The 27,647-nt window shown below is 40.5% G+C and overlaps 1 protein-coding gene across 1 annotated transcript; it reads left to right on the top strand.

Moving 5' to 3' along the window:
• The first annotated feature begins 1,112 nt into the window (after nucleotides 1-1,112).
• On the top strand, nucleotides 1,113-27,248 carry ttc39b (tetratricopeptide repeat domain 39B). The gene is made up of 19 exons (XM_085346966.1): nucleotides 1,113-1,415; nucleotides 17,964-17,998; nucleotides 18,129-18,233; nucleotides 18,341-18,472; nucleotides 19,945-20,015; nucleotides 20,117-20,184; nucleotides 20,779-20,843; nucleotides 20,934-21,039; nucleotides 21,720-21,785; nucleotides 21,875-21,983; nucleotides 22,173-22,240; nucleotides 22,317-22,376; nucleotides 22,618-22,779; nucleotides 22,878-22,969; nucleotides 23,098-23,218; nucleotides 23,337-23,448; nucleotides 25,143-25,260; nucleotides 25,376-25,492; nucleotides 27,047-27,248. Exons 1-19 carry the CDS (start codon nucleotides 1,377-1,379, stop codon nucleotides 27,141-27,143), a joined length of 1,743 nt encoding a protein of 580 aa, XP_085203092.1. The 5' UTR covers nucleotides 1,113-1,376; the 3' UTR covers nucleotides 27,144-27,248.
• The last annotated feature ends 399 nt before the right edge of the window (nucleotides 27,249-27,647 follow it).

The following is a 27,647-nucleotide window of genomic DNA, read 5'->3' as shown; positions in this document are numbered from 1 at the left end:
TATCTATTTTCCACTTTAATGTAATGAGCGTTAAACTGACGGCGAGAGCATTACACACCTAAGCATTAATGTGTACCTGCTGTTTAAGCTGACGTCCTGTTGCTGTGACATTTAGAGGCAAGATTTTCCTGCACCTGACACAGTTCTGACTCTGTCATCTCTTATGAAGTTTTTTGTCATCGCCGTCACTGGGGCTGATATTTTTTCTTTCTTTTTTTTAAACTGAAGCATTAAACCTTGAGATGCACGAGGCCTACAGACGGTTCTGGCCGTTTTAATTTTTTTGGTTTTTTTGTGATTCAATGATGTGTTTTTATTCCTTTTAGCAGTTTTATTCCTGTTATCTTGGTCTTCATGTAAATATGTATTTTTTTTATTTCACAAATAAGAATTTTACAAACTTAACAAAGAGTCTCAAGTCTGATTATTATTATTTTACCCACATACACTCAACGACCACTTTATTAGGTACACCTTGGTAGTGACAGGCTGCGTATCCATGGTGTGAATCTCCTGTTCCTCCACATCCCTAAGCTGCTCTGCTGCAGTGAGATCTGGTGATTGTGGAGGCCATTTGAGGACAGTGAACTCATCGTCATGTAGGCAGTGTGTCATGTTGCCATCATAAAGGCCTGGACAATAATTGGGCAGGTTGTTTAAACAAGGCTCAGTTGGCACTCTCACACCAGCCACAGCTTGAACCCCAGTCTGAACTCAACCATGTAGAGCATGTCGACGCTACAATACAGTTGGCTGATTAGATACTTGCATTAACATGCAGAGGAGCCTGTGCCTAATAAAGTGGCCATTTTAAATTTATAGTTAAAATATAATTTATATATGACACATAGAAGAAAAGGGATTTGCTTTGAATCAAAACAGTAGGTTGAACTTCTGCCTGCTGTCTGGTTTTAGTGTTTTTTTTGTCCCATTAATAAACACGAGCCCCCCCCCCCCCCCCCCCCTACACACTTAATGTGCCCCCGCCCCGTGCTCACATGTAATCTGCGCCTCTGCCTGATCAGCTTACACAAACACTGGCCTCCTCCGTTTCCTCCCTCTCTCCTCTCCTCCTTCATTTCCTCCCTCTCTTCTATTTATTATGGGCGGAGAAACGGAAATGTGGGAGGTGTGTTTTCTCTCCGTGTTTCTTTCACGGAAGAGAGCAGAGGCAAAGAAGCGCGCCTGACTCAAGGACGAAGCGGACCTACGGCGATAAGAATCAAAATAAACGGAGCACAGAGGAGCAGAAGGAGATCCGTGCGCAGCCGCAGAGGAGCGGAGGTTCGGCTGCAGCTGTCATGGGACTCTGCCCGTCCTCGTAGCGGAACCAGGCGACCCGCGGACCAGAGGGAGAACAGGCACCGGGAGCGGACATGGCCCACGTAGGCAACGGAGCGGCCGCAGAGGAGGAGGTGGGAGCCGGAGATCGCATTTAACGCACGCATTTCCACTGACATGTCCACAGTGCGTGATGTAACCAGTTATTTGTGATGATGTTCCCACTTTGATCTCATATACCTACATCACGTGGGCTACATCCACCAGGCTGTTGAGGGTGTTTTAGTCTCTCTGTCACATCAGAGTTCTGGAAAGGACAGATTTTACACCTAAACTGTGAATATGATATCAGAAACTGGTTAGGCGTTAAAAACACACACCTTTGTTTGGCTGGAAAGCATAGACTGTATTAAAAGATGGCCACAGCTATGGCTTTGGCTTCAAAATTGGTGTTTTGGCCGCGACCATGCTGGATTTTTGCAGGGACCTAAAAGGGACGTGTTGGTAATAAAATGCTTTGAAAGGCACAAGCAGCACAAGGTTCAGCATCTCCAATTAGCTCGAGTGAAACCTAGCAAGCAGCCGTCATTAAAAACAGTGGCCACGCCCCCTAGCATTAATATAGTTTGAATAGGTGAGTTATATGAACATTTATAACCCTTTACAGTTGTTATGAAGGTCAAATTTAGCTGCACAGCTTTTTCTTTCAATTTCCACTGTATGTTTTAACATTAGAGTCTCACTTTTCTGAGCCAGCCTCTAGCTGACGTTAGAGGAACTGCAGTTTTTAGCACTACCTTTCTTTAGCTCTGAATGTTGATGTGCGTTAAAACACAAAAAAATAACCTACTGCTACTGTGCTGCTAGAGGAGAAAGCCTTATGTGGTATATGTGTTGGTAGCTAGATATGTGTACATATAGTGTGTTTTATCACTGTATAGTGGTACCATTTCTAAATAATGCAACATAAACGCGTAGTCCTTATCGGTTTCTGTCAGGTTTTCTCATCTTTTCACCACGCCTGTCTATATTTCTGTTGAAATCGACCTTACAAAGCCTCCTGTAGTATTTCAGTGAGACTTTCATTTTTTCCTATGTTTGTGCTTCTATAGTCACCACAGACTGTATCCATGGATGCAAAATGAACTCCCAACTGACCGTAAATAGATCCTAATCTATACAATTCTCCAAACATACAGTGCTGCACGCATGTAGGGCAGCTGAGTTACAGCAAAACCCATCATCACACCTATTCCAGATCCGTTTTATTTACAATGATTACTCACAGGGGAAAAAACAGTTTACTTTGAACTGAACTAAATGTGCCGCAGGCTGTGGGGAGTGAATTTGGACTTTGATTAAGTGGTAAAAGTAGAGGACAGGGGTGTGCACCAAAGGGCAATTCATTAATAAATATACAATGCAGCACAGTAACTTTTCATTTTATCTTGATCGCCATCCTTGAGCAATGTATGGGACCATAGATCTGTCATAATATGGGATTCTCACTGAGCTCTGGATGTATTTCCTCAGTTATGTGTAGAGCTGTGGAGGCAGCCTGCTCATTATTGGATTTATGTCTCAGCGCTAAGTGAGCTGATAGTATTGGTTCACGTGTCTGCATGTGTGCACAGCTTCATGTAAATGACAGCTTTGATTTCAGCCACAGGCTGCCTCCTGCACTGTAAACACAGGAAATATCAGGTTTTTTTCTGCACTTTCACACCACCACATTCATTCAAATTCACATTCACATTCAAACTAGTGACAAGATAACATCAGTGAGCTGAGGAAGTCAAAATGTTCACAGTATGCTAACTTTGTCAGTGGTAACATGATGGGAACCGAGTTCCCAGGTTTAATTTTTAACCTTTGTTTTCACTAAAGCCAGTCCTCCACCCTGACCCTCCCTGGTTCACACTGTTCAAATGGGGAGTGTCGCAGTACAGCTGTAATGTAGAAGAGAGTTCATCAACTGGTTTGTCATGGTGTTAAAGGATATTTTGAGGTTTTCTAGTTTAGATGACAGGGTTCAGCAGGTCTGTATACTGGATATATGGCTGGGCTGTAGAGACCATCAGGTGTTCTTTGGAAGCAGCCATTCAAAATCATCTCCACAAGACACTAGACACAAAACCCAGCAATAGGCACAAAAGACCCCCAAAACAGAAACGGAACCAAAAGAAGTCTCCATAAACTCTTAAAATATCCTGAGAAAGTGGACCACCAAGAGAGCTGTCACTACTCGATCTGTACCGGAAACCCAATCCGTACCATGCATTTTCGACAGGCGTGTACTTCGAAGCATTTTACGATAGTTACAGGTCAGAGTATCTGTTAAGGCAGGGGTAGGGAACTCCAGGCCTCGAGAGCCGGTGTCCTGCAGGTTTTAGATGTGTCCTTGATCCAACACAGCTGATTTAAATGGCTAAATTAGCTCCTCAACATGTCTTGAAGTTCTCCAGAGGCCTGGTAATGGACTAATCATTTGATTCAGGTGTGGTGACCCAGGGTGAGATCTAAAACCTGCAGGACACCGGCTCTTAAGGACTAACGTCCCCTACCCCTGTATTAAGGTGTTAACAATAATAGGTATCTCTTAAAATGTGTGCGATAATGAAACCTTTCTATATAATGTAGACAAAAACAAAGACAGTTATAAATCGGGTCTACAGGATCCGTACCACGCATGTGCAGATGTTTTCTTATTCTTCTGTTTCATTTAATGGCAGTTTGTACAAGGATACCGCCACTTGCTGACCGAGCGAATGAACCCTATTGTAAACCGGAGTAGCGTCATTATTAGGGATGGGTATTGATAAGATTTTCACGATTCCGATTCCATTTTCGATTCTGTTTAACGATTCGATTCTTTATCGATTCTTTTTTTTTAAAAAGGAGAACACTAAGGTCGATTATCTTAGAACTTTGTTTTATATCTTCTCTTTGAACAAGATAGAAATTTAGGAGTAACATGGCCTTACAAACCCAACAGTGAGATCTTAAGAGATCCACAGCCTACGGCTCTTCAATGGGGTGTCACAGGGTCCCCAGGAAAAAAAATGTAAATGTAAAATAATAAAATAAATATTCGTCTGCAGCAATAACAAAGTATAACATAAATTGTTCTGTGGCAATTACACAAGAATATCCAGTAATGTCCCTGCCTACAATTAAACACATTCACTTACCGAAAATCGGGAACATCTGCTGTGGCAGCCTTTGACCACAAACTTAGTCACTGCTCGGTGACATTTGTCTATCCTGGCCTGAAAGGAGACGCTACCGGTAGACTGCAGCGAGAACTGCCAGCATCTGAGCCAAACTCTGTCTCTCTCATCATGGTCACCTAAATGCACAGTAATGGCAGGTTTTGTAATAAGGCAGATCGCGCTAACATAATATGCACTGTTAGTTGATTATTTACCTGCCGCATTAACGGGAGAGGACGTGCAAACGTTACCGCTGCTGCTGGGTTGAGATTCACGAGTCCGGAGCGGAATTAAAAACACGACATTCATTTAAGGTCATCACGTGTTTTGTGAGCAAATGCTTTTGCATATTTGTAGTGTTTCCTCCCTTAAATGAAATATCTACTTTGCAAGTATTGCAAGTTGCCCTGTTGTCATCCGTTCTCGTAAAGTATAACCAAGCTTTTGAGCATTTGAGCCGCTTAGGCGCCGTGTTTCCTGCCAGGTAAATGACGCTCCGCAACGTGGTGACGTCATTCGGGGCGACTGGAATCGATAAGGGAATCGTTTGTTAAAATGGCAAACGATTCCAAGGAATTGAAACAGTGGGAACCGGTTCTCAACAAGAACCGGTTTTCGATACCCATCCCTAGTCATTATAAACGTGTGTTAAACTTGATTTAGTGATAGAGTGTGTTCATGCTTGTCTGTGAGGAGAGGATTGTTGGAATAGTGATGATGATGTTCGCTATCACTGTCAATTGTCAGTAAACACTTAATCTGGCTGATGAATCTTCACGTGACACATTACTAAGTCAGTATTGTTAAGTCTGTAATTAGGCGCCATTCTTCTTATTTTACGGCGCTGTTGTTCAATCGGGGAACGCTCTCTGTTGAGTAGAAAAGCACGACTTTGTTTGTATACGGATTATCCATTGTTTAAATGTCCCGGGCAGTCGAAAAGGAGGCAGAGCTGTTGAGAAATGCTAGGAGCTAACTGGGCGCTAACCGTGCCATTCAAATACATTAACCGTCACAATGTTGGCAAAGAGAGGAAGTGACGTAAGATTCACGCATCATGGTACACATCGGGTTTCCGGTACAGATCGGGTAGTGACAAGCGCTAAAGCATGCCAAGGGGGCTGAAGGGCCATCGGGATATTTTTTGAAACTCTGTACTAACTTCTATTTAGAGATGTTTCAGGGTTTCGTCAAGTTGCTATGTGAAGAGAATTGGAGACGTCTAGGAGTTCAGTTCAGCGCACACACTAAAGAAAGATTTTTATGAGGACTTTCACTTATTTGCAAGTTTGGGTATCTGCAAGGACTTCAGCAAAACTAAAAATCCAGGGGGATTTTAGTAGGATATTTATAGGTCCATGGCTCTTAAGCTCCCTTAAAACTACTTGTTTTGCTACCAGATGAACTTAGCAAGCAGGACACCCAATTAGCCTCCATAAAGCCTTTTTACCTGTTTGTCTCTGAAGAGGTGTCAAGGATTCAGATGGAAATGACCATTTTCCATGATAGACCCGCTGCAGACATTAAGGTTGATGACATGGGTTGGTTTTTTCTGTTAAGGCCCTCTTGCGTCACACCTCAGCCAGTCATTTCCTCATTTCAGCTGACAAATGCTCCTGTGTTCGACTCCTTCAGCCTTGACTCATCCTAATACAGAGGAATTCAGCTGACTTTCGCTCAGCTCTAAATAATGTGAGGCGAGCTGTTTTTATTTAAAAACCACTCAGTGCAAGGGTATTGCCTCTGCTCAGACTGAAACTACTAATCATGTCAGTTTTGGCATGTTTGCTGTGACATTTGACTGTCTGTGAATCCAGGATCTCAAGTTCATCCTACCATGCAGTGCACACACCCAAAGGCGCGACAGGAATGTGAGCAACGCCAAGAAAACACAGATCAGCTCAGTCTTATAGAATATAATGCACACCTTTCTCACAGCCAGTTAGGAAGCCTGACTGCTGAAGCCCTCCTCAGACAACACAGAGGCTTTTTTTTTTTTTTACAGATACTCACAAAGTGGATAATTTAATTTATGCTTATTTAATTGAAGCAGTAGGTTGTCCAGAGAGCAGATTTTAGGAATCCCAGAGGTGAGTTTGGCAATAATGCAGGACCAGGAGGAAACACAAATCCCTTTGGAGTTGTGTGTTCCTCTGGTGGTACTATGAGAAAAAGGGAGGGTTCAAACATGGGTAAAAAAAAAAATGGGAGTAAAAGTGGGAGAATTCAAAAAGAATAATTACAAAATACCAAAAAATGAAGAAATATAATTCAGATTCACTAGTTTATATGAAATGTATTAATTTGTTATTAATGGCATCTGGTAAGCCTAAGTACACCTCAGATCCCGTAGTGGTTTGCAACCAGTTCAGTTTGCAGGATGTGGTTAAGAAAACACACTCTCTGTCTGCTTTCTGTTCCCCATGTGAGGTCAGAGGTCAGGGAAGATCATTGTTAACTCCAGGTGTCACAGATTTGGTTCTGGAGGATGTAAGGGAGGTCCGAGGCTCCGATGGGGCTGTGAGGACGCTCCATAGGCGCTCCTCGAGTGCAGCCGGGTTATTTGTGCGTTGGGTAATTGGACACAAGTTGCAGGCCTTGACTAATTGATGAGGAAGCTGCTGCAGTCACAGGAGACGCGTCTCTGACTTTGACCTCTCCTGCTCTGTAACATCAAACAGAAGTGACGCAGATTTTTCCAAAAAATCTGTTTTTTGTTTGATTGTAAATATCAGAAAATCCCAACATGATTAAAGTCACCATTACATCTTAATAAAGTCAAACAGTGAATAGAAAGATAAAAATATTCAATGACTTTTATATCTCGATTGTTTCAAACGTGTTCAGAAATCCTGTGTCGTCCTATCGTTGAAGTTTAGTCTGTTTGTGTCTCTCTGTGTTAGTGTTGTGTTACTTTGTAGTTACGTTTTGGTTGTGTTTTTGTTCCTGTTTTTTTACCTTTTATAGTCGTTTTCTGCCCATTTCTGTTTTTTTGTGTGTGTTTTTCTCCCCCATATTTGTGTAGTCATTTAGTGTCTAGTTGTGGTTATTTTCAGTGTTTAAGGCTTTCTGTCTTTTTTTTGTCTCTTTGTGTTTGCTTTGTGTGTTTGCAATACGCTGGTATCTGGTCTGCTGGTATTAGTTTGACTTCTTTAACTACCAAAGTATAACAGGAATAAAAAGCTATAAAATAAAATGATGCAACTTCTAAATGAGCTTTTAAACTCAGTTTTTTATGGGTTGTTTAGATGTACTGGATCATATTTCTTCCAAATTGATCCCAGCCTATAACAATAACAATATTTTTTCTCTTTATGGTCGAAAAATTAATATTTAATGGTTAATCTAAATATAGTTGTTAAAAAAGCCACTGCTGCCTGTCTGGATGCCTGGGCGTAGCCACCTTTCTCAGGTATGATATGGTGGGTTAGGTTTAATGACTTTCACGATTATTAGGCTGTAAAACTGGCGATGACTCAAACCTCTTTAATACACTAAATGGTTGTATGTTCCTCATCTGTAGTCTCTGTTTTCTACAAAGCTATCTGGCCCAAGAGAGTTGCAGCTATAACGGCTTCAACTTTTCTAGGAAGTCTTTCCACAAGCCTCAGGAGTGTGTTTTTACCGTTCTTCCAGAAACATATTTGTGAGATCAGACTGTCTAAGGAGCTTGGAAAGAAAAGCGTCTGGACTTCTTTAAGTTGCTTGAAGATGTTTCACCTCTCATCTGAGAAGCTTCTTCAGTTCTAAGGTCCCAGATTTAAACCCAGTGGGAGTTTCCCCTCAAAGAGGGACAAAGGACCCCCTGATGATCCTCTACCTAATCACATAGTCACAGTCTCCACTATAAGTCATCCCAAAGGTGTTAACACAAGCAAATCTGAAAGTATTTCAAGAAAACTAAATCTTGAGTAAGATTAGCTGATTCATCCAAATGCTAGGGGCTGATAATATAACTTAGCTTTCTGCTTTAAATAACTTTATCAGCTGTAGTTACAACAGTGGTTCCCAAACTTTTTTTGCTAGGCCCCCCTTTGTTTTACAAGAAAAATATTTCAAAAAAGGCCTCTCTGTGCAAAATGGGTTTAAAAACATAAACAGCTGTGGGATACTGTTTGTCCGTGATTTGAACCGAGGGAACAAATCGTGGCAGGATCAGCCGGATGTTATTTGTATCCAGCTGTAACTTTACTGTATAAAGAGCTAACATCTCCAAAATGTCAGGAGTAGTTAGTCATTACAACAAGTGTTTGTGAACTAAAAATCAAGAATGTGGGATACTGTTTGTCTGTGATTTGGAGAGCCCAGTCCGTGCTCCCGACGCAGGGGAAACCAATCCTGCAGGGGAGACCTACCTCGGCACTTGTGCAGGTGAAACCAAAGAGAAGATTTGCTTCACCATATTTTCTAGTCTTTGGCTTGGAAGATAGTTTGTTTGGAAACATATTCAGCGATGCTTCACCTCCTGCTTTGCGTTTCTGTGGGCGCCCCGTGCTAGCAGTGTCCAAGCGTTGTTGTTTCTTTTTTTGCTTTTTTTTCCCCCATTTCATCCCCCCCCCCCCCCCCCCCCCCCCCCCCCCCCCCCAGCCCCACACTTTGGCAAGGTCTGAGTTACAACATAACCAGGTCTTATTCACTGTGATCACTAGCTGTTCCTTAGCCATGAATGTCGCAAACAGACCAAAACATTGACAGAGCGAGAGGGGAATGCCACACGGAGCATCTGCTGGAATGAAAAGAGTTAGGAAGCAACGTCTGTTTGGATTCACACATTTTTACTTTTGGACTTTTCCAGTTTTGTGAAAATATTCTGTTGACTGCAGCCGGCCTCCTCCTCCTCCATCATCTGCTACATTTTCTCCACCTCACTTTCAAACAGAGAAAAACTTGCACATAAAATAACACACGGTCCATAATTCAGCCAATAAAAACTTTCTACATACTCTGATCATTTTGTCAGTTTTTTACCTCATTTTGATTTCATCTTTCTACATTATACATACATACTTTTTTACCTTATTTTGATTGGGGTTTTCCTCTTTTTGGGGGTTATTTTACATTGTTTGCTGACATTTTGCTTCTTGCTGCTTTGCTGCTTGCTTACATTTGCTTTAATTCTTTTTGTGGGAATTTTGTTTCTTTTTGATGGCATTTTACGTGTTTCTGTTAGTTTTTTTGGATATTTTTCTTTGCATCTATGTTTGTGGGAATTATGCTCTTTCTGATAGCATCGTTTCTGTTTTTTGTGGGCCTTTTATGTCTTTTTGATTGTGTTTGATCTTTTTTTTAATGTACTTTTAATCATTTTTAGTTTCTCCATTATTTCATTTCTTTTTCTGGTTGGTTTTTGGCCTCTGTCATGTTTGTATTTGTTGTGTGTGGTTAGTTTTGTCTCTTGGGCATTGGAGGTAATTGATTCTCTTTGTGGGGTTTTGTTTTTAACTTAAAAAGAAACTTTTTACAAATGTTACTTCTGAAGGGATTATGTCTCGTATTTTAGTAATTTTCTGCCTCCTATTATTCTTCTGTGTTCTGTCCTGTGTCTCGTTTTCCATTGTTTTCATTTAAAGGCCTCTCTCTCAGGGTAAAAGACACACACAGGGCTGTAGTGAGTTATGTAAACATGTCAGAAAAATCAGACTTGAAGCTGTTGCCTGCAGGAAGAGTCACTCCGTAGAGTTTGTAATTCTTGTAAAAACCATTTTTAACCTTCAGGGATGCTGACACTCAGCACATGTTAATGCCCTTTATTTGCTCCTGTGCACATGTCTGATCGACACGTCTGATATACTTGCATTACTTTGTTGTTTCATTAAAAATTCTACCGTTAAATTTAAATGAGTCAAAGCGTGAAATGTGGTGGTTCATGGTTATTTTCTTTTTTACTCGTGTATATATTTTAATTTTTTTTCTACTTTTTGTGCTAATCCCGTCTTACTTATTCCAGTCTTTCTTTTTCTTTTATTATCGATGTTTGCTTGTCCATGATTTTGACTTTTTCTCTTTTTTTGATTTTGTTTTTTTCTTTTATTCTATATTTTTAGTTTTTTCTGGTTGTCAGTTCTGATTATGTATTTTTTGAGGCCTTCATTATTTTCAGTAATGTGTTTTTGTGCTGTTTTTTTTTTTTTTGTTGCGGTTTGCTTGCAATAAGAACTTTTTCTGCCTCTTTGTTGATGTTTTATTTTTTGTTCTTGTGAATTTATTTAAATTTATTTTTCTTTCTTGTCAATTTGTTTCTTTGAAGCCATTTGAACTCTCAGTAAATATGCCCTCAAAACAACATAAAATAACCCCCAAAAAGAGGAAAACCACAATCAAAATGAGGTAAAACACTGGCAAAATGAACAGATCCACTTTTAAAGTCTTTTTGTACTCATTTTTATTTTTTCACCTTTGTAGTAATTTTTGTTTCTGCTGAATGTTTTTGTGATTATTTTGATACTTTGTATTTATATTGCTTTTAAGTCTTTCTAGCTGTTTTGCTTTTTTGTGGTTGTTTCTGTGAGTGTGTCTTTAAACTCATTTGTTGCTTAACTTCTTGTGTCTTTTCTTAGTACTTGCACGTTAGGCAGGCCTCTTCTCTTTCTGAGTTTAAAACGCTTCTTAAAACATATTAAGAGGTTAACTCAATTTGTTTTAACATATTTTATCTTATTTTTTTATTTTACTTTTACTTTGCTTGTGCTATTTGAACAGCACTTTGTGAACCCTGGTTTTATGTGAAAGTGCTTTATAAATAAAGGTGGTATGGTACTTTATTGAAGTTTAGCACTTTTATTTATTTGTTTATTTATAGGTATTTTCTTCATGTCTCTAATTCCTGCTTTTTTCTTTTACATACCTTGTCTGTTTACTAGTCTTGCTTCTTTTTGGGGTGTTTTTGTGTCTCTGTATATTTGTTTTCACTTCTTTATGTTGTCACTTTTTGTTCTTTTCTCTTTCCAAGGCTTTTTTCCACATTTCTATGATATTTTTGTGTTCTTATTAACTCACAATGATTCGCTTTTTGGTTCTTTTCTTTTATATCTTTTTGATTTAAATATATGTTTTGTGGTTAGATGGGTCACAGTGCTCCAATGTGGAGCAGTGAGAAGCTGCTGCCTGCAGGCAGAGTTACTTTACAGCGCTGACTGCAGCTGCACCCTATTATGTAAGGAGCCACTGTGTAGCTATTATTAGCCTGCTGCTGACATGCTGTGTAAATGTTACTTATGTAGTGTGGACACAAATCTGTTTACACCATTACGCACATATATGAATCCTTATATTTCATAGTTGAGACCTCTGAAGTGTTGCAGTCGTGCTTACACGTGTAGATGTGTGTAAAAGTGTTTTTGGATTTATGCTAGAAATATTGTCTTTCAAACATCTGGAGTTTCGAACCTAATTCTAGGGTAAGACTGTAAGTGGACTCCTGATTAACGACATAAGTGACCATCTTCCAATTTTTACAATCTATGATAGGAATTACAAGATCAATAAAATGGACAGTAAAAAAGAGTACAGACGAGTAAGAACAGAAGAAAGAATGAATGCATTTAAAAAAGATTTATTGAAGGAAAACTGGGGTGAAGTATATCAGGAACAGGACGTTAATAGTGCTTATAATAAATTCCTTAGAATATTTACATTACTGTACAATACCAACTGTCCAATAAAGCAATATAGTAGGAAACAGAAATATATGGACTGTCCATGGATAACAAAAGGTCTGCAAAATGCATGTATAAAGAAAAATGCTCTATACAGAGAGTTCTTAAGAACGAGAACTAAAGATGCTGAAATCAGATACAAAAGATATAAAAATAGGTTAACTAATATACTTAGATTTAGTAAAAAGGAATACTATAAGAAGCAATTAGATATAAATAGAAATAATAATAAAAGATTATGGGAAATCCTGAACAGTGTTATAAAATGTGGGACTGGACAAAAGAACTATCCCAAGTATTTCATTGTAATGACCATGAAGAATACAATATGGATGTTGTGGCAAATAGTCTCAATGAATTCTTTGTAACTGCTGGACCAAATTTAGCAAGAACAATCACTCATCCTGGGAAAGCACAGGAAAAACCCGATACACTGATTGACAGAAATCCATATTCTATGTTTCTCACAGCCGTTGATGAAAATGAAGTTCTTGAAATTGTTAAAAAATGTAAAAATCACAAATCTTTGGATTGTAATGATATTGATATGATAGTGGTTAAAAGAGTCATTGAGGCTATTATAAAACCATTTACATACATCTGTAATTTATCATTTCAAACTGGTCGATTTCCAGACAGAATGAAAATAGCAAAAGTTATACCTCTATACAAATCTGGAAACAAACACCATTTCACAAACTACAGGCCTGTCTCTTTACTACCTCAATTCTCAAAAGTTCTTGAAAAACTGTTTAAAAACAGACTGGAAAAATTTATAGATAAACATAAACTACTCACTGAGAGTCAGTACGGATTCAGATCAAGCAGATCAACATCATCGGCACTATTAGATTCAATAGAATACATCACAAATTCCATAGACAAAAAGCAATATGTGGCTGGGTTATTCATAGACTTGACAAAGGCATTTGACACTATAGATCATGATATATTAATAAGAAAACTGGAACGTTATGGTGTCAGAGGGGTAGTTTTAGATTGGGTCCGGAGTTATTTAAGTGACAGAAAGCAGTTTGTGAAAATAAATGGTGGTTGCTCCTTATGTATGGACATTGCTTGTGGTGTACCCCAAGGGTCAGTTTTGGGTCCAAAATTCTTCAACTTGTACATTAACGACATCTGTAAAGTGTCCAAAGTATTAAAAATGGTTCTCTTTGCTGACGATACAAACATTTTTTGCTCTGGTGATGATCTGCAGAATTTATTGGAGGATATGACTAATGAAATAAGTAAAGTGAAGTTCTGGCTTGATAAAAACAAATTATCATTAAATTTGAATAAATCTAAACTTATGTTATTTGGAAATAGTAGTTTAAATACAAATGCAAAGATTCAAATAAATGGTGTTGATATTGAAAGAGTCAGTGAAAATAAATTTCTGGGGGTAATAATAGATGAAAAACTTAACTGGAGAGCTCACGTAAGATATATTCATTCCAAAGTATCACGAAGCATTGCAGTACTAAACAAGGCAAAACAGGTATTCGACAGAACATCACTTCATATTCTCTACTGTTCACTGGTTTCACCATACTTAAGCTATTGTGCAGAGGTCTGGGGCAATAACTATAAAACCACATTACATTCACTTTTTACTCTTCAAAAGAAAGCAATTCGAATCATCCACAATGCAGGTTATAGGGAACATACAAACTCACTATTTTTGCAGTCTGAAATATTGAAAATTGACGATATAGTGAAATTCCAAACAGCACAAATTCTATTCAAAGCAAAAAATAAAGAACTGCCAGGTAATATTCAGAGTATGTTTTTTTTGAAAGAAGGAAGTTATAATTTAAGGGGTTTTTGTAACTTCAAAACAATGAAGGTACGTACTACAAGAAAAGGCTTTTGTGTTTCTGTTCATGGAGTGAAACTATGGAACAAACTGAATATGGAATTAAAGCAATGTCCAAACATAAAACTGTTCAAAAAGAGTTATAAAAATATGATCTTCTCGATCTATAAAGAAAAGGAAAATATTTAAATTAAGTGAATGTCTCTATTTAAAAACAAACAAACAAAAAATTCATGATGTGATATTATAGTATATAGTATATCAGAAATCTGTTCACTATTTTTATTACAAATTATATCAGTAAGGAAGCTGACTAAATATTCACTGATAATTTATGGGACAGGGGTGGGATTAAATAAGTGTATACTTCTTCCCACTCCCTTTCAACATGTAAATTAATCAGAATGTTTTTTTGTATGTAATTTGTATAGTATATATTTTTTTCTCTCATTTCTTTTCTAAATGTACTTGTATATTGTTCACATGTTGAAATAAATTACCAATCAATCAATCAATCAATCAATCAGGGTTCAGGTCTTAGCATTAAGCAATGGGCAGCAGTTCCTCTAACAGCAATCTTCCCTGAATCGCTGACTGCATTGAAATGAATGGAAAACCTTGAATTAGCCTAATGAATTAATGCTCTGCAGCATGATTGTTATTACTCATGTTAAGCCATGTATGACCCTTGTGACCCTTATTAGCACTGCAGGTATTTACTAAAATATAAAACACAAATTCCAGACTTCAGAGAAACCATCTTACACTGAATGATGGAAACGCTCTCAACTATTCATATTTTAATTTCTATGGCTGCTTTCTCGGGGCTGTAACACTTTACAGCATAGTAACTGAAAAGTATAGGAATATAGGGCATTCTTGGAACACGCCCCGCAAACGCTGAAAAGTCTCAGTAACACAAACAAACGAAAAACCTGAAATTTAGGAATAATCCAGGCACTCTCGAATAGCCCTGGGAGGTCCATAAAACTGACACACTATTCCCCCAAAACTGGAATAACTCTGAAATTTGTGCAAAATCGTGAAAAGGCAGAAAAATTGCAAAAAGTTTGAAAAGCTCTTACAATTGTCAGAATATTTATCATAAGTCCTGTTGTTACGACTGTGACCGTAATTGTGTGTGGATTTGAGTGTCTAGGTGCTCCTCCGGGATTGACGATTTGGCGTTGGTAATGTGTTGTTTTTGCGTGACTGTTATGTGTTTCCTACTTTACTTTGAAAGTCTGTGTGTGTTCAGTTTACGTTTTCTTGTCTCGTCAGTTCTAATTTGCCCCAGCTGTGTTTCCCTCCTGTGGTCCATTCCCTGATTGCTCCTTCTATGTATTTAAGCCTTGTGTTTCAGTGTGTCATGTTCGCGATCTTCTTCCCCCCCGTTGTAAATAGTTGGCACCTTGTGTTGTGATGTAAATAAATATCATATTTTGCTTTAAAGAAAATAGTGGTCGATACTTTCGTTTTGGGATGATTTTTGTGGAAACCCGTATTAGTTTTTTTTCTCGTGTGTTTTTACCTTATTTTTATTTTCCTTATTTTTATTTTCCCGCGTTGCACCCCGGTTGCCTAGGCCGGGATGTAACATATGGGGGCTCGTCCAATCACTGTGGGGTCCGAGGACTGCTTCAGCCGTCTGTCTTCGCTGGAGGGCCCGGGGGCCGCTTCAGCCGTTCGCCGTTGCTGGAGGGTCCGAGGGAGGGACCGCTTCAGCCTCCGTCTGTCTTCGCTGGAGGGCCCGGGGACCGCTCCAGCCTTCATCCGCCTTCGCTGGAGGGTCCGTGGGACCACTCCAGCCTTCGTCGTCTGCTGGAGGGTCAGGGGGACCGCTCCAGCCTCCATCAGTTTCATCTGCCTCCGCTGGAGACCGCTCCAGCCTTCATCCACCTTCGCTGGAGGATCCGAGGGACCGCCCCAGCCTTCGTCGTCTGCTGGAGGGTCCGTGGGACCGCTCCAGCCTTCATCCGCCTTCGCTGGAGGGTCCGAGGGACTGCTCCGGCCTTCGTCCGCCTTCGCTGGAGGGTCGGTGGGACCGCTCCAGCCTTCCTCCGCCTTCGCTGGAGGGTCCGTGGGACCGCTCCAGCCTTCGTCGTCTGCTGGAGGGTCGGTGGGACCACTCCAGCCTTTTTCAGCCTTCGTCCGTCTTCGCTGGAGGGTCCGTTGGAGGGACCGCTTCAGCCTTCGTCTGCCTTCGCTGGAGGGTCCGGGGGACCGCTCCAGCCTTCGTCGTCTGCTGGAGGGTCCGTGGGACCGCTCCAGCCTCCACCAGCCTTCATCCGCCTTCGCTGGAGTGTCCGAGGGACCGCTCCAGCCTTCGTCAGCTTCGTTTGTCTTCGCTGGAGGATCCGAGGGACCGCTCCAGCCTTCATCCACCTTCGCTGGAGGATCCGAGGGCCCGCTCCGGTTTTTCGTTTCCACTGGAGGACCCGTCCAGTCATCAGCGTCGCCTGCGGGACGGTGGCCGGTGCCGTATGGGCTGGACATGGAACATACATTTTTCGTTGGGATTGTATGTTTTAAATGTTTGTTTTTTTGGGTGGGGGGTATGTTAGGTCTATGCTGGGTCAAGTGTGCTGCCTGTGCAGGTGTTTACCGATCACAACCCACTGGTGTTCCTTTCCCAAATGTGCAACTCTAATCAAAGACTTATGCGCTGGTCCTTGTTGTTGCAAGATTTTAACTTGGAGATCAGTTACAAGAAAGGGAAGGATAACGTATTGGCTGACACCCTGTCTAGAGCACTGTCTCCTTGAATTAAACATTTTGGGGTTAATGTTAATTCTTGGGTAAGGGGGTGTTACGACTGTGACCGTAATTGTGTGTGGATTTGAGTGTCTAGGTGCTCCTCCGGGATTGACGATTTGGCGTTGGTAATGTGTTGTTTTTGCGTGACTGTTATGTGTTTCCTACTTTACTTTGAAAGTCTGTGTGTGTTCAGTTTACGTTTTCTTGTCTCGTCAGTTCTAATTTGCCCCAGCTGTGTTTCCCTCCTGTGGTCCATTCCCTGATTGCTCCTTCTATGTATTTAAGCCTTGTGTTTCAGTGTGTCATGTTCGCGATCTTCTTCCCCCCCGTTGTAAATAGTTGGCGCCTTGTGTTGTGATGTAAATAAATATCATATTTTGCTTTAAAGAAAATAGTGGTCGATACTTTCGTTTTGGGATGATTTTTGTGGAAACCCGTATTAGTTTTTTTTCTCGTGTGTTTTTACCTTATTTTTATTTTCCTTATTTTTATTTTCCCGCGTTGCACCCCGGTTGCCTAGGCCGGGGTGTAACACCTGTATTCCCTTGATTACTCAGGAATAAATCTCAAAGGCTTTTTAAGAGGAAGCCCTGAATTGTGACAACTCGAGAAGTCACTGATAACAATTTGGAAAATCCAGACACCTTAAGCTTCGAAAACTCTTGAATAACTCTCAAAAAGTAGTGTCTGAAAGGTTAAAAATAAAAAAAACTGGAATAAATTTACAAGACCCAAAAAATAAATAAATAAAAATTAAATAGAACATTGCCTGGATAGTCGGAAATAACTTCATTCTACACTAAAAATTTAAAGCAGTTCGATTAAACGCAAACTACAATTACTTAACAGTCAAAAGACTCTGGTATTATTTTATAGGATATAATTCAGACTGAAACCTGATGGATTCTTTACATCACTTTGAAGAATGAGATAAAAATGGTTTTCTTTTTGTTCCCAGCGTGTGTGGCGGTGAATGAATAGTTCGTGGTTCAGTTCTGAAATGACTCCGATGGTTTCACAGAGCCCTCGAGTAGGTCAGAGTCATGGCGGCGTGGTTCAGGATTCGGGTCATGTAGCCTTCCAGTAATTCCCGAGCAGTGCAAACTTGTTGCTGATTACACACATTGTACAAATGAAATGTGGTGCTTTAGAATCGCGTCCAATCAGACGTCTCACAGGCCTTTCTGTCACCTGGAGGAGGATGCTGAGAACTAAACTCTGTGTTTCTGTGTGTTTCAGGACAGCTTCGAAGATGCCTTTGATCGGATACCTGCGTGAGTACATGCACACACACACACACCTGCAGCGCACAGACTGAGTGTGTGTGTGTGTGAGGATCGTTTCCTGTGTATCTTTCACTTTTAGTCACGCTCTGTGCTGACTGCTGGTTCTGCCTTTGTGTAGGGTGGGTAACATGGATCTGCAGACTGCCATCCAGGAGACTCAGTGTGCTCTCAACCTGGTCCTCAACAACAAGTTTTCTCAAGCCCTGGATCTCCTCAAACCATGGTAACCACAGCAGTCGTTACCTCGCGCTGCTTCGTTACACCTCTCTCTTTCTTTAGTGTCTGCTGGAGTCGTAGCTCCCTGTTATTAATGACTGCTGCTGTGCGCAGGTGGAGGGACAGCATGTACCACGCTCTGGGATACAGCAGCATCCTGGTGATGCAGGCGACCATGACCTTTGAGCACAGAGACATCCAGACTGCCATGGCAACCATCAAGGAGGCGTTGCACACCTGTCAGAGGTGAGAGGCAGGAAAACATGGTCTTCTTCCTGTTTATAGCCTTAATGTTTCTGGGCGAGGAAGCTTTTCAGTCCATTCACAACATGTAATAACGTAATGAAACAAACTGGGGTACGACCACTGTGGCTGCAAAAAGATTTCTGAGGCTGAAAAGTCTGGAAAAAGTGACTCATCCTTGAGCCCTGAATTGTCCAGAATAATAAAGAAAATCAGCAGCAGATAATTTCATTTTCTTCTCCAATTCTGGCGCTGAATCAGAGATTGTGTGTGCGCAGTGGCACTGCAGTGAGTAACTGTATGAATGGTGACCGGGCTGTGTGGCTGCATCATAATGGACACGTTCAAGTCTGAAAAGTGAAGCCAGTGCTGAAGTGCCTTAAATACACATTCCTGTTCGCGGCCTGCAGGAAGCAATAGCTGTGGTTTCAGAATAACATGCAGTTTAAAGAACTCTGACAGAGCAGTACGCTTGCTGTGTGGCTTCTGAAAACACTTTCCCAATGAACTTATGGGCTTCAGTTATTAGTTTCAGGTCATATTAAATAAAAAATGTATCCATTTTGTAATTTTTTGTTCATTCTAAGTTTCATGAAGGAGAATTATCGACTGGCTGTTGATTTGACAAGTTGTTATCTAGATTGTCAGGCAGCCAGTCCCGAACACCAAGAAGTTCAAGGTGAAAACGCTAATCTAATCTCCAGGCTTCACAAACTAATGGGTGACGCCACAGTGGCTATCTCCGTCTTTTAAGCCATTTATGATATTAGACAGCGGTCCCCAACCCCCGGGCCACAGACCGGTACCGGTCCGTGAGTTATCTGGCACTGGGCCGCGAGAGTTGAGGCTCGGGTGTGAAATTTATGGTTTTTATTGGTTTTATTGGTTTTTCTCGTTGTTTTTTTAGCGTTATTATTGTTAACTCTGTTTCCCTGGGTCTTTTCCCATGTGTTATGAATAAATCTTCCTTTTTTGTACCGGTACTGGTTTTATTTTGTTGTATTTATCCGCAACACCTAAAAGGCCGGTCCGTGAAAATATTGTCGGACATAAAAGGGTCCGTGGCGCGAAAAAGGTTGGAGACCGCTGATATTAGATATTCTAGAATATTATATATACCGTAGCTTTGTGTTCCAAAAATGAGGGAGAAAAAATATGATTTCAAAAAGCTATATCACAATCACAATCTATATCAAGCAATCCTGTCTCTGTAGGGGAAAGGGAAAATGATCCTCATAGTGTTACAAGAAAACACTCAACAAAGGTTCAGTAAATGGGAATACCCACAGGAGGTTTTTCTACTAATTGTTTTATTGCAATTTTATACTTTATATACTTTTAGTTCTTCATCTCAAAGTCTCTTTCAAATGAGAACAATTAGGCCCCCATGCACAGCAACGTTTAATGTCATCTCAAACTGCAACAGTAGAGACTGGTTAAATATGAGATTTAACGTCTCCTCGTTGTTTCTCTAGGTTCAGGAAGAAGAACTCGATGGTCGGATCTCTGTCCGGGCTGATCAGCAAGCAGTCCAACCTGCAGGAAGGTTTGTAAACACATGCCCACACATCACTCCACTGACGTCTACAGAAAGTGAAGAAAATTTAGAGAGCTGGAAGTCAGTGTGCTGCATTGGTGTGTTTGCAGGAGAGATGCACGCAGAGCTTTGCTACGCTGAATGTCTGCTGCAGAAAGCAACGCTGACGTTTGTACAGGTCAGAAATGCTGTCTGCCTTTAACTTCACCTGTGTGCCTGCTCACGTATTTGCTTTCGTTTCATATATATTTCATACGTAACCTTAGTTGAAAGCCCCTTTAAAGCGCAGTTCCCGCAGTGGCTGCTAAATGTTCCTCGTGTGAATGTGTAACAACATTAAAAGGCAGAGAACCTGAAGTACAGACGCTTTGAGTGTTAAATTAAAGATTAAAAATTGCTTCCTCATCAATCATAGCTTGACGCCTTTCACAACCTGCATGATAAGATGGAGCATTAATGAAGGGTGATTCAGGACACATGATGGGTCGTCCACTGTTTTTCAGGTTGGGTTCAGTTAAACCTTCTGGTTTGAGTTGTTGCCACTGTGATGCCTTTTGTAACCTCGAGCTGAGTGTTTTCACCATCGAAAATGGATGTGATGATGAGTGAGCACTGGCTTCACTTTACACACTCGGAAACTGCATCTTTTATAGTGTGTGTGGTTAGAAGCCATTTAGGATTTGAGCCAGAATCATGACTCATGAGAAGCTTCTGGTAAGACTAATAATAAGGCTGTTTAATTATATATTATATCTATATTTCCTTTTTCTAGGATGAGAACATGATCAGTTTCATCAAAGGAGGGATCAAGATTCGGACCAGCTACCAAATCTACAAGTGAGTGAATGATCTATGGAGGAAATGAAACATTTTAAATGTATTTTAGTAGAAATATCATTGTTAACATGATTGTTATGTATTCAATAGGGACTGTCAGAATGTGCTCAATGCCACTCAAGACGTGGCCGGCCAATCAGATTCATTTAGACAGTTCGAGGGTGGAGTCAAGCTGGGCATTGGATCTTTCAACCTGGTGAGTTGTTGTTTTTTTAATCCACAGGAGTCAGTTAATGTAGGTAAGTTTAATGCTGGTTTAATCTGCCGTAATTAGGACGATGCCGTCTCGCTCAGAATAAAGCACATCCAGTGTCCATCTTTTTTTCTCCACTGGATCATCAGGCCAGAGGGTCAAACTTTTACGGATCCAAAAAAAGGCCAATGTAAATGCTTTCTGTATTGTATATTTATCTATATTATTACTTTAATATAATCTACAAGAAATCTACAAATTTTCTTTATTATGGATGGAAGCAGCTAAAACGTCCACACAGTGCAGCTGATGAAGCACGTTGGTTGGCATTTTAATGTGAAAGTACAGATAAAAGAAAAATATTAGTGAGAGTCCTATAAACCTATGAACGGCTTCATATACTTCATGTGTCCTTACACTAATTTTTTCATTAATCGAGTCAGAATCGTCACTTTTCAGTTAAACACCTCCTTTTAAGCTCTTAAGATTAACGAGAGTCCATTTCAGCCAGTTTGTTTCACAGCTGAACTGGTCGTTGGACGCACCATCACTGGCCCCACATCCTTTCTTTTTTACATCAATCCACAGGTTATATTGAATCTGGCACATAATGGTTCATTGAAAGCACAATTTTGTTGATTTTATTGAATGATTGATTTTAGGGAAATCTTTTTGTCTTCCAGATGTTGTCTCTCCTCCCTCAGAGAATTTTGAGGTTGTTGGAGTTTATCGGGTTCTCAGGAAACAGGGTGAGTACAAGCTCTGTTTAAAATAACATTTTAAAAACCCACTATAGGCTACACAGACAAAATCATACTGTTTCTCTATCTGTCTGCAGGGCTTTGGTTTGTCCCAGTTGAGAGAGGGAGCTTCCAGCCACAGTTTGCGGTCAATCCTCTGTGTTCTGACTCTGCTCTTCTACCACACATACGTCTCACTCATACTGGGTAGGAAACACTTTAATGTTTTTTTTTTTTTTGGGGGGGGGGGGGGGTTCAGTCTTGGTAGAGAAAGCTCAGCTTCACCATCTTAATCTGGCTTCAAATGTCCGACCACAAAGGCCTAAATAAAGCCAGAAGCATCTTCTGCTGCTTAGCAGATTAGGCAGTGAATGTTGTTGTGTTCTCTTTGATCAGGAACTGCAGAGGGGAACCTGGTGGAAGCTGAAGCTCTGCTGGAGCCATACCAACAGAAATACCCCAAAGTAAGTAAACCGCAAACAGTCGTCTAAGTAAACTCGGCCGTAACTAAATAAACATCATGTTTGTTTTTTCTTTTAGGGCTCCATAATCCTCTTCTACTCTGCTCGCATTGCCGCGCTGCGAGGAAACTTTGAGAAGGTTTGTCCCTGTGTTTTCAGACCCTCAGTGCCAAAGTCCAAATGAAAACTAGACGTTTCAGTGCAAGGATTTCAGCACATTTATCAGCTAAACAAAGAAGTAAAATTGTTCTCTGTTCTACTTTATGTGGAATTAAAATGAAGTTAATAGAAGTCTTTCCCTTTTCACTGGTTTTTCCCATCCCTCTGCACTTCCTTTACAAACCTGAACAGCAGGTCTAAGTGTTCTGTGTTTCTTTTAGGCTCGGGCCAAGTACGAGGAGTGTGTGAGCAGCCAGCAGGAGTGGAAGCAGATTCACCACTTGTGTTACTGGGAGCTCATGTGGACTCACTCGTACCAGCAGGAGTGGGAACAGGCGTACCAATATGCTGACTTGCTGTGCAAGGAGAGTCGCTGGTCCAAGGTAAGCTCAGAAGAAAAACAGATGTGTTTCATATATCAGGCACATGAATGGAACCATAAAAGTCTGCGATAGTTCAATATAAAACCTGCTCTCTGCAGGCTATCTATGTTTACCAGAAGGCAGCCATTTTAAGCATGATGTCAGAGGAGGAGCTGAAGAAGACGGGGGAGAATGTTGTGGAGCTCTTCAGGTCAGCCGGTATTTTACATGTATTTTTTAAACACCCTGAGCTGAATCGACCTATGTGAAGTAGGTAGAGCCGAGCTATGTTTAAGGCCAGGATTAGCAGTAAGACAGTGTGTGTGTGTGTGTGTGTAGGCAGGTGGAGGGGCTGAAACAGCGCCTGGCTGGGAAGTCCATTCCAACGGAGAAATTTGCAGTGAGGAAGTCCAGGCGTTACAAAGCTGCTAACCCCATCCCCCTGGTCATCCCTTTGCTGGTACACAAACATTCACATGCACATAATAAACTCACTACTTTGACAGTGGTTAGTTGAGTGTGATGAACTCTGAATGAGCTGGTAGTGAAGTATAACGCACAATTGTTGTCTCTTTTAGGAGATGATGTATGTGTGGAATGGTTTCACCATCGTCGGAAAGCGAGCCGACTGTGCCGAGTCCCTGCTGGTAACCATAGAGAAGGCAGAGGAGCAGCTTCGCAATGACCCCAGTGAGCTCAACACTGCACCTCTGCTATTAGCACTACTGCTAACACTGTGTGCTGCCAATAGTATCTCATGAGAGTAAAACAGGCGTTCCACAGGGTTCTGTCCTGGGCCTGCTTCTATTTTGCTCATGTTAGTGATTTCAAGCCTGCCTGTAAGCAGCTGATATTAGTATTCATGCATCTACACTGATTAAAACTCCTGAGACATCACAAAACTGTGCACATGGAGTCGGCTATAAGATGTTACCACAGCTGTTTTGTTAAGAATCTAATTACATTTAAGTCTTCGATAAAGCTTGAGTATTTTACACTCATTTGACACATTTTGTTGGAGCCTTTTTTGCTTTGAGAACTTCCTTAATTCTTTGTGTTAATGATTGAACAAGGGGTTCGAAAGAGTCTTCAGAAAATTCAGACCTTGTTGACATGATAGCTCCACACAGTTTGACAGATTTGTTAGCTTCACATCCATGATTTGAAACTGCTGTTGGACTACATCTCAAAGGTGCTCTATTGAAGAGATCTGTGAGAGAGCTGGTTACTGTGGAGGCCATTTGAATACAGTGAGCTCATTATTACAGTTAGGCCATTTATACTTGGATTTTTTTACCTGTTTACTGAAACATGTTCTAAATACATTTATATACAAACAATGTGTGAACTCTGCTGTCCACATTCAAATTGGATGAAGGGTTTATGAGGTGTGGGCAGTTCCTTCACTATGTCATTATCCATTGAGCAGATAAAAGGCCTGGAGTTGATTTGAGGTGTGGTGCTTGCATTTGGTTAAAGGAGCCCTCCATGTAGGTGAAACAAGCCGCCCTGAATCTGCAAAAACAGAAACAACCCATCTGAGAAATTTTTACAATATTAGGAGTGGCAAAACTCTGGTACATCCTGAGAAAGAAAGGTGAACTCAGCAATGCAAAAAGACCTGGACATCCACGGAAGACAACAGTGGTGGATGATCACAGAATCGTTTCCTTGCTAAAGAGAAACCCCTTCACAACAGCCAAACACGTCAACATTCTCCAGGAGTTGACATCCAAATCTACCATGAAGAGAAGACTGCGTGAAAGTAAATACAGAGGGTTCACTGCAAGGTGCAAGCCACTTATAAGCCTCAAGAATAGGATGGCTAGATTGAATTTTGCTAAAACATTTCTAAAAAAAAACCAGCACAGTTCTGGAAAAACATTTATTGGACAGATGAAACCAAAACCAACCTCTACCAGAATGATGGTGAGAAAAATACTACGGAGGAGGAGTGGAACAGGTCATGATCCAAAGCACACCACATCATCTGTAGAACACGGCGGACACAGTGTGATGTCTTGGGCGTGCGTGGCTACAGGTGGCACTGGGACACCAGTGTTTAATGATGATGTGACACAGGACAGAAGCAGCTGAAGGAATATGAGATGTTAAGAAACATACTGTCTGCACAAATTCAGCGAAATGTAGTCACATTGATTGGGCGGCGTTTCATAATGCAGATGGACAATGACTTAAAACATACAGCCAAAAAACAGCTGGTGTATTCCAGGAGCTAAATATGTTTAAGTCTCCATTCTGAATCCTTTTATCTCAGAAGGCGTTAGGTCATGTAAGGTTATTACTGCTGAATATTAGCGCATGGCTAATGAAAGGTTAGGAGCTTATGTAAATCTATGTCTAACAGTCCATCTCTCATTCAGATCCGTCAGAGTTTCACACAGATGACAGCTGTCTGGTCCAGATGTTGAAGGGACTCTGCCTGAAGCACCTGGGCAGGTTACTGCAGGCTGAGCTGTGCTTCACGCAGGTGCTCTCCAGGTAACACAAGCACAGATAAGAACACAAAAGCATGCCGACGACCTTGTGTAGCCACTTAATGCTGTGGTTTACCTTCTGAAAATAAAGATAATGCTTTAATGGGCTTTACTTTCAGTGAGGGTCGGATCAGATATGATCACTACTTGATTCCTTTCACCCTTTATGAGTTGGGTCTGCTGTATAAACAACAGGGAGACTTCCTCAAGGCCACCACATACATCGAGAACGCCAAGTAAGTTCTGCTTAAACACTCTTTATAAGCCATTCCTAAACAGACTGCTCTAACTCTGTAATGTGAAAATCTGCAGCGCCCCCAAACTTTCAGTCTTATCTGTGCTGATCACACAAACAGAAAATGAAGCATTTCCTGTTTATTTTCATTACTTCTGCCACCTGACAGCCATGCCTCCATTTATATATAATTTATAATTTATTTAATTCATTGGATTAATTGGATTTGTCTAAAATGTACATATTTAATGGAAATTCTACTGTAACCCCAATTAGAGCATGTGTTGGGATGCTGGTAAAAAGTTTCATAAAAACTAAATGTAATCATTGGAAATCTTATAAACACACGTTTTATTCCGTTTTATTCACAATAGAATATAGAAACATATCAAATGTGTAAACTGAGAAAATGACAAAAAAATAAATAAATTTGAAGGCATCAAAATATCTCAAAAAAGTTGGAATAGAAATGGAAATATGAAATAATTATATTGTATTGTCCTTAACATTTTAGATGGCATTACAAATGAATTACAAGAAATAACTATTTCACTTCTTTTATTCTTTTTATTTTATTTTAAATGACTTCCCAAGTCTCACCTAAAGTACCTTAATACCCCACCAGGGAGCTACAGCGTACAGTTTGGGAGTCGCTGCTCTTTAGATACTGTTGGAGCCAAGTCCAGGCCAATAATTTCACTCAGTTACATCATGCCATATTTAAGTATTTGTCATGATCTTTAAGTTTCCATTATAATCTTGATCATTTTATGTTATAATATAATATGCTGTGCTCCATAAATTAATCCTGCTTTATTAGTCTGTTGTTGTTGTAAAGTGTTGGTAGATGTCGTAAAGGGGTGTGTATTTGGCCCGCATGCGGAGGGGTGTGGGTAAAAAAGGTTAGGTAAGCAAGCAGGACGTGGAGCAACAGTTTTCTGACCGTCGCCGTTTTAATGTTATTTTTTGGTTGTAACATAAAGGAAATATAAACGGAGCGCCCACCAGAGGCATTTGTTTTGTACCTTTCGATTTGTTTGGAAAATAAATGTTTTGCCCCTTTTCTCCTTCGCCTCGTTTTTTTTGCTACCGGAAGGCATCCAAGCGACTGAACAAGAGCACGAGTCAGAAACTTTACGTTCTGCAGAAGCGGCAAAGAAGGACCGAAGGCTGCCGCTACAGATACTTTTAAATGAACACACACACACACACACACACACACACACACACTTATATTCTATTCATTTTCATTCGGAGAAAACGAAAATGCTACGTCCAGATGAACAGAATCAACTTTTAGAGATTTACTTACCTGGATGATTGAGCATGCATCAAGACACTTCATAGTGTATATAAAGGATGCTACAGTGGAAATTTGCAACCATAACTCGAGCTGCGCAGACAGGAAAAACAGCATTGTTTAGGTGGCACTAAATGCACGAGTGAGGTATTTACAGTGGTTTAGAAAAAAATACTAACCAAACAAAACATTCCTGCGCAGGCAGGATTGCGAAACGCGTGTTTATTTGAGATTCTGATTGTGTGTCATCATCAGGACGAACTACAAGGACTACTCCATGGAGTCCAGACTGCACTTCAGGATCCACGCAGCCCTTAACAGCCTCAAAGGATCACCTGCCGGCACCCCATAATACACAAAAACATGAGTCAGACTGCAGCTGTTTGTTTAGCTGGAGTGAAGAAAGAAGTGGAGGTGTGTTTGGGTTTTAAGAGGACACCTCCACCTGGGTTTTTTTTTTCCTCTGAATTATGTTTTACATTTTTTATTTATTTTCCTGCAGTTTGGAAAGATTGGATTATAATTACTTGCACATGCACTTCTTCTACCAGTTAAAATAGAGACTTCACTGGTAGAGCAATGGTTCAATCAGTGCAGGTTTATCTGTAACTTAAAAACTGATACAGGCTCTTTTTGAGTCCATACGGCTCTTTCACTCAGAGACACTTTGCATAGGAGAACAACTATGAAGTCTTTCATAGCTAATATCTGATTGGACTGCTGCACTTTTTCATGTAAAAGCACAAGATAAAAAAACTAGCAATTATATGTCAGCCCACAGGAGAGACCCAGTCACTGACAAATCGTCTTGGAAATCCAGTCACCAAGTTCTCTTTTGCAGCTCTGTGTTAGCTTC

This window comes from Diplotaxodon limnothrissa, linkage group LG3, assembly GCF_057381915.1.
Source record: "Diplotaxodon limnothrissa isolate DT_005_m linkage group LG3, D_limnothrissa_male_GT1.1, whole genome shotgun sequence".
In the NCBI taxonomy this organism is placed as follows: domain Eukaryota; kingdom Metazoa; phylum Chordata; class Actinopteri; order Cichliformes; family Cichlidae; genus Diplotaxodon; species Diplotaxodon limnothrissa.
Note: the sequence above shows the minus strand (reverse complement) of the source record. Positions and strands in the feature narration are given on the sequence as shown.

Coding starts and splice junctions, on each gene's coding strand:
- ttc39b (XM_085346966.1), top strand. CDS start 1,377: ATGGCCCACGTAGGCAACGGAGCGGCCGCAGAGGAGGAG. Junction 20,844..20,933: donor ACCAGCTACCAAATCTACAA/GTGAGTGAATGA, acceptor TGTATTCAATAG/GGACTGTCAGAATGTGCTCA. Junction 25,493..27,046: donor ACATACATCGAGAACGCCAA/GTAAGTTCTGCT, acceptor TGTCATCATCAG/GACGAACTACAAGGACTACT.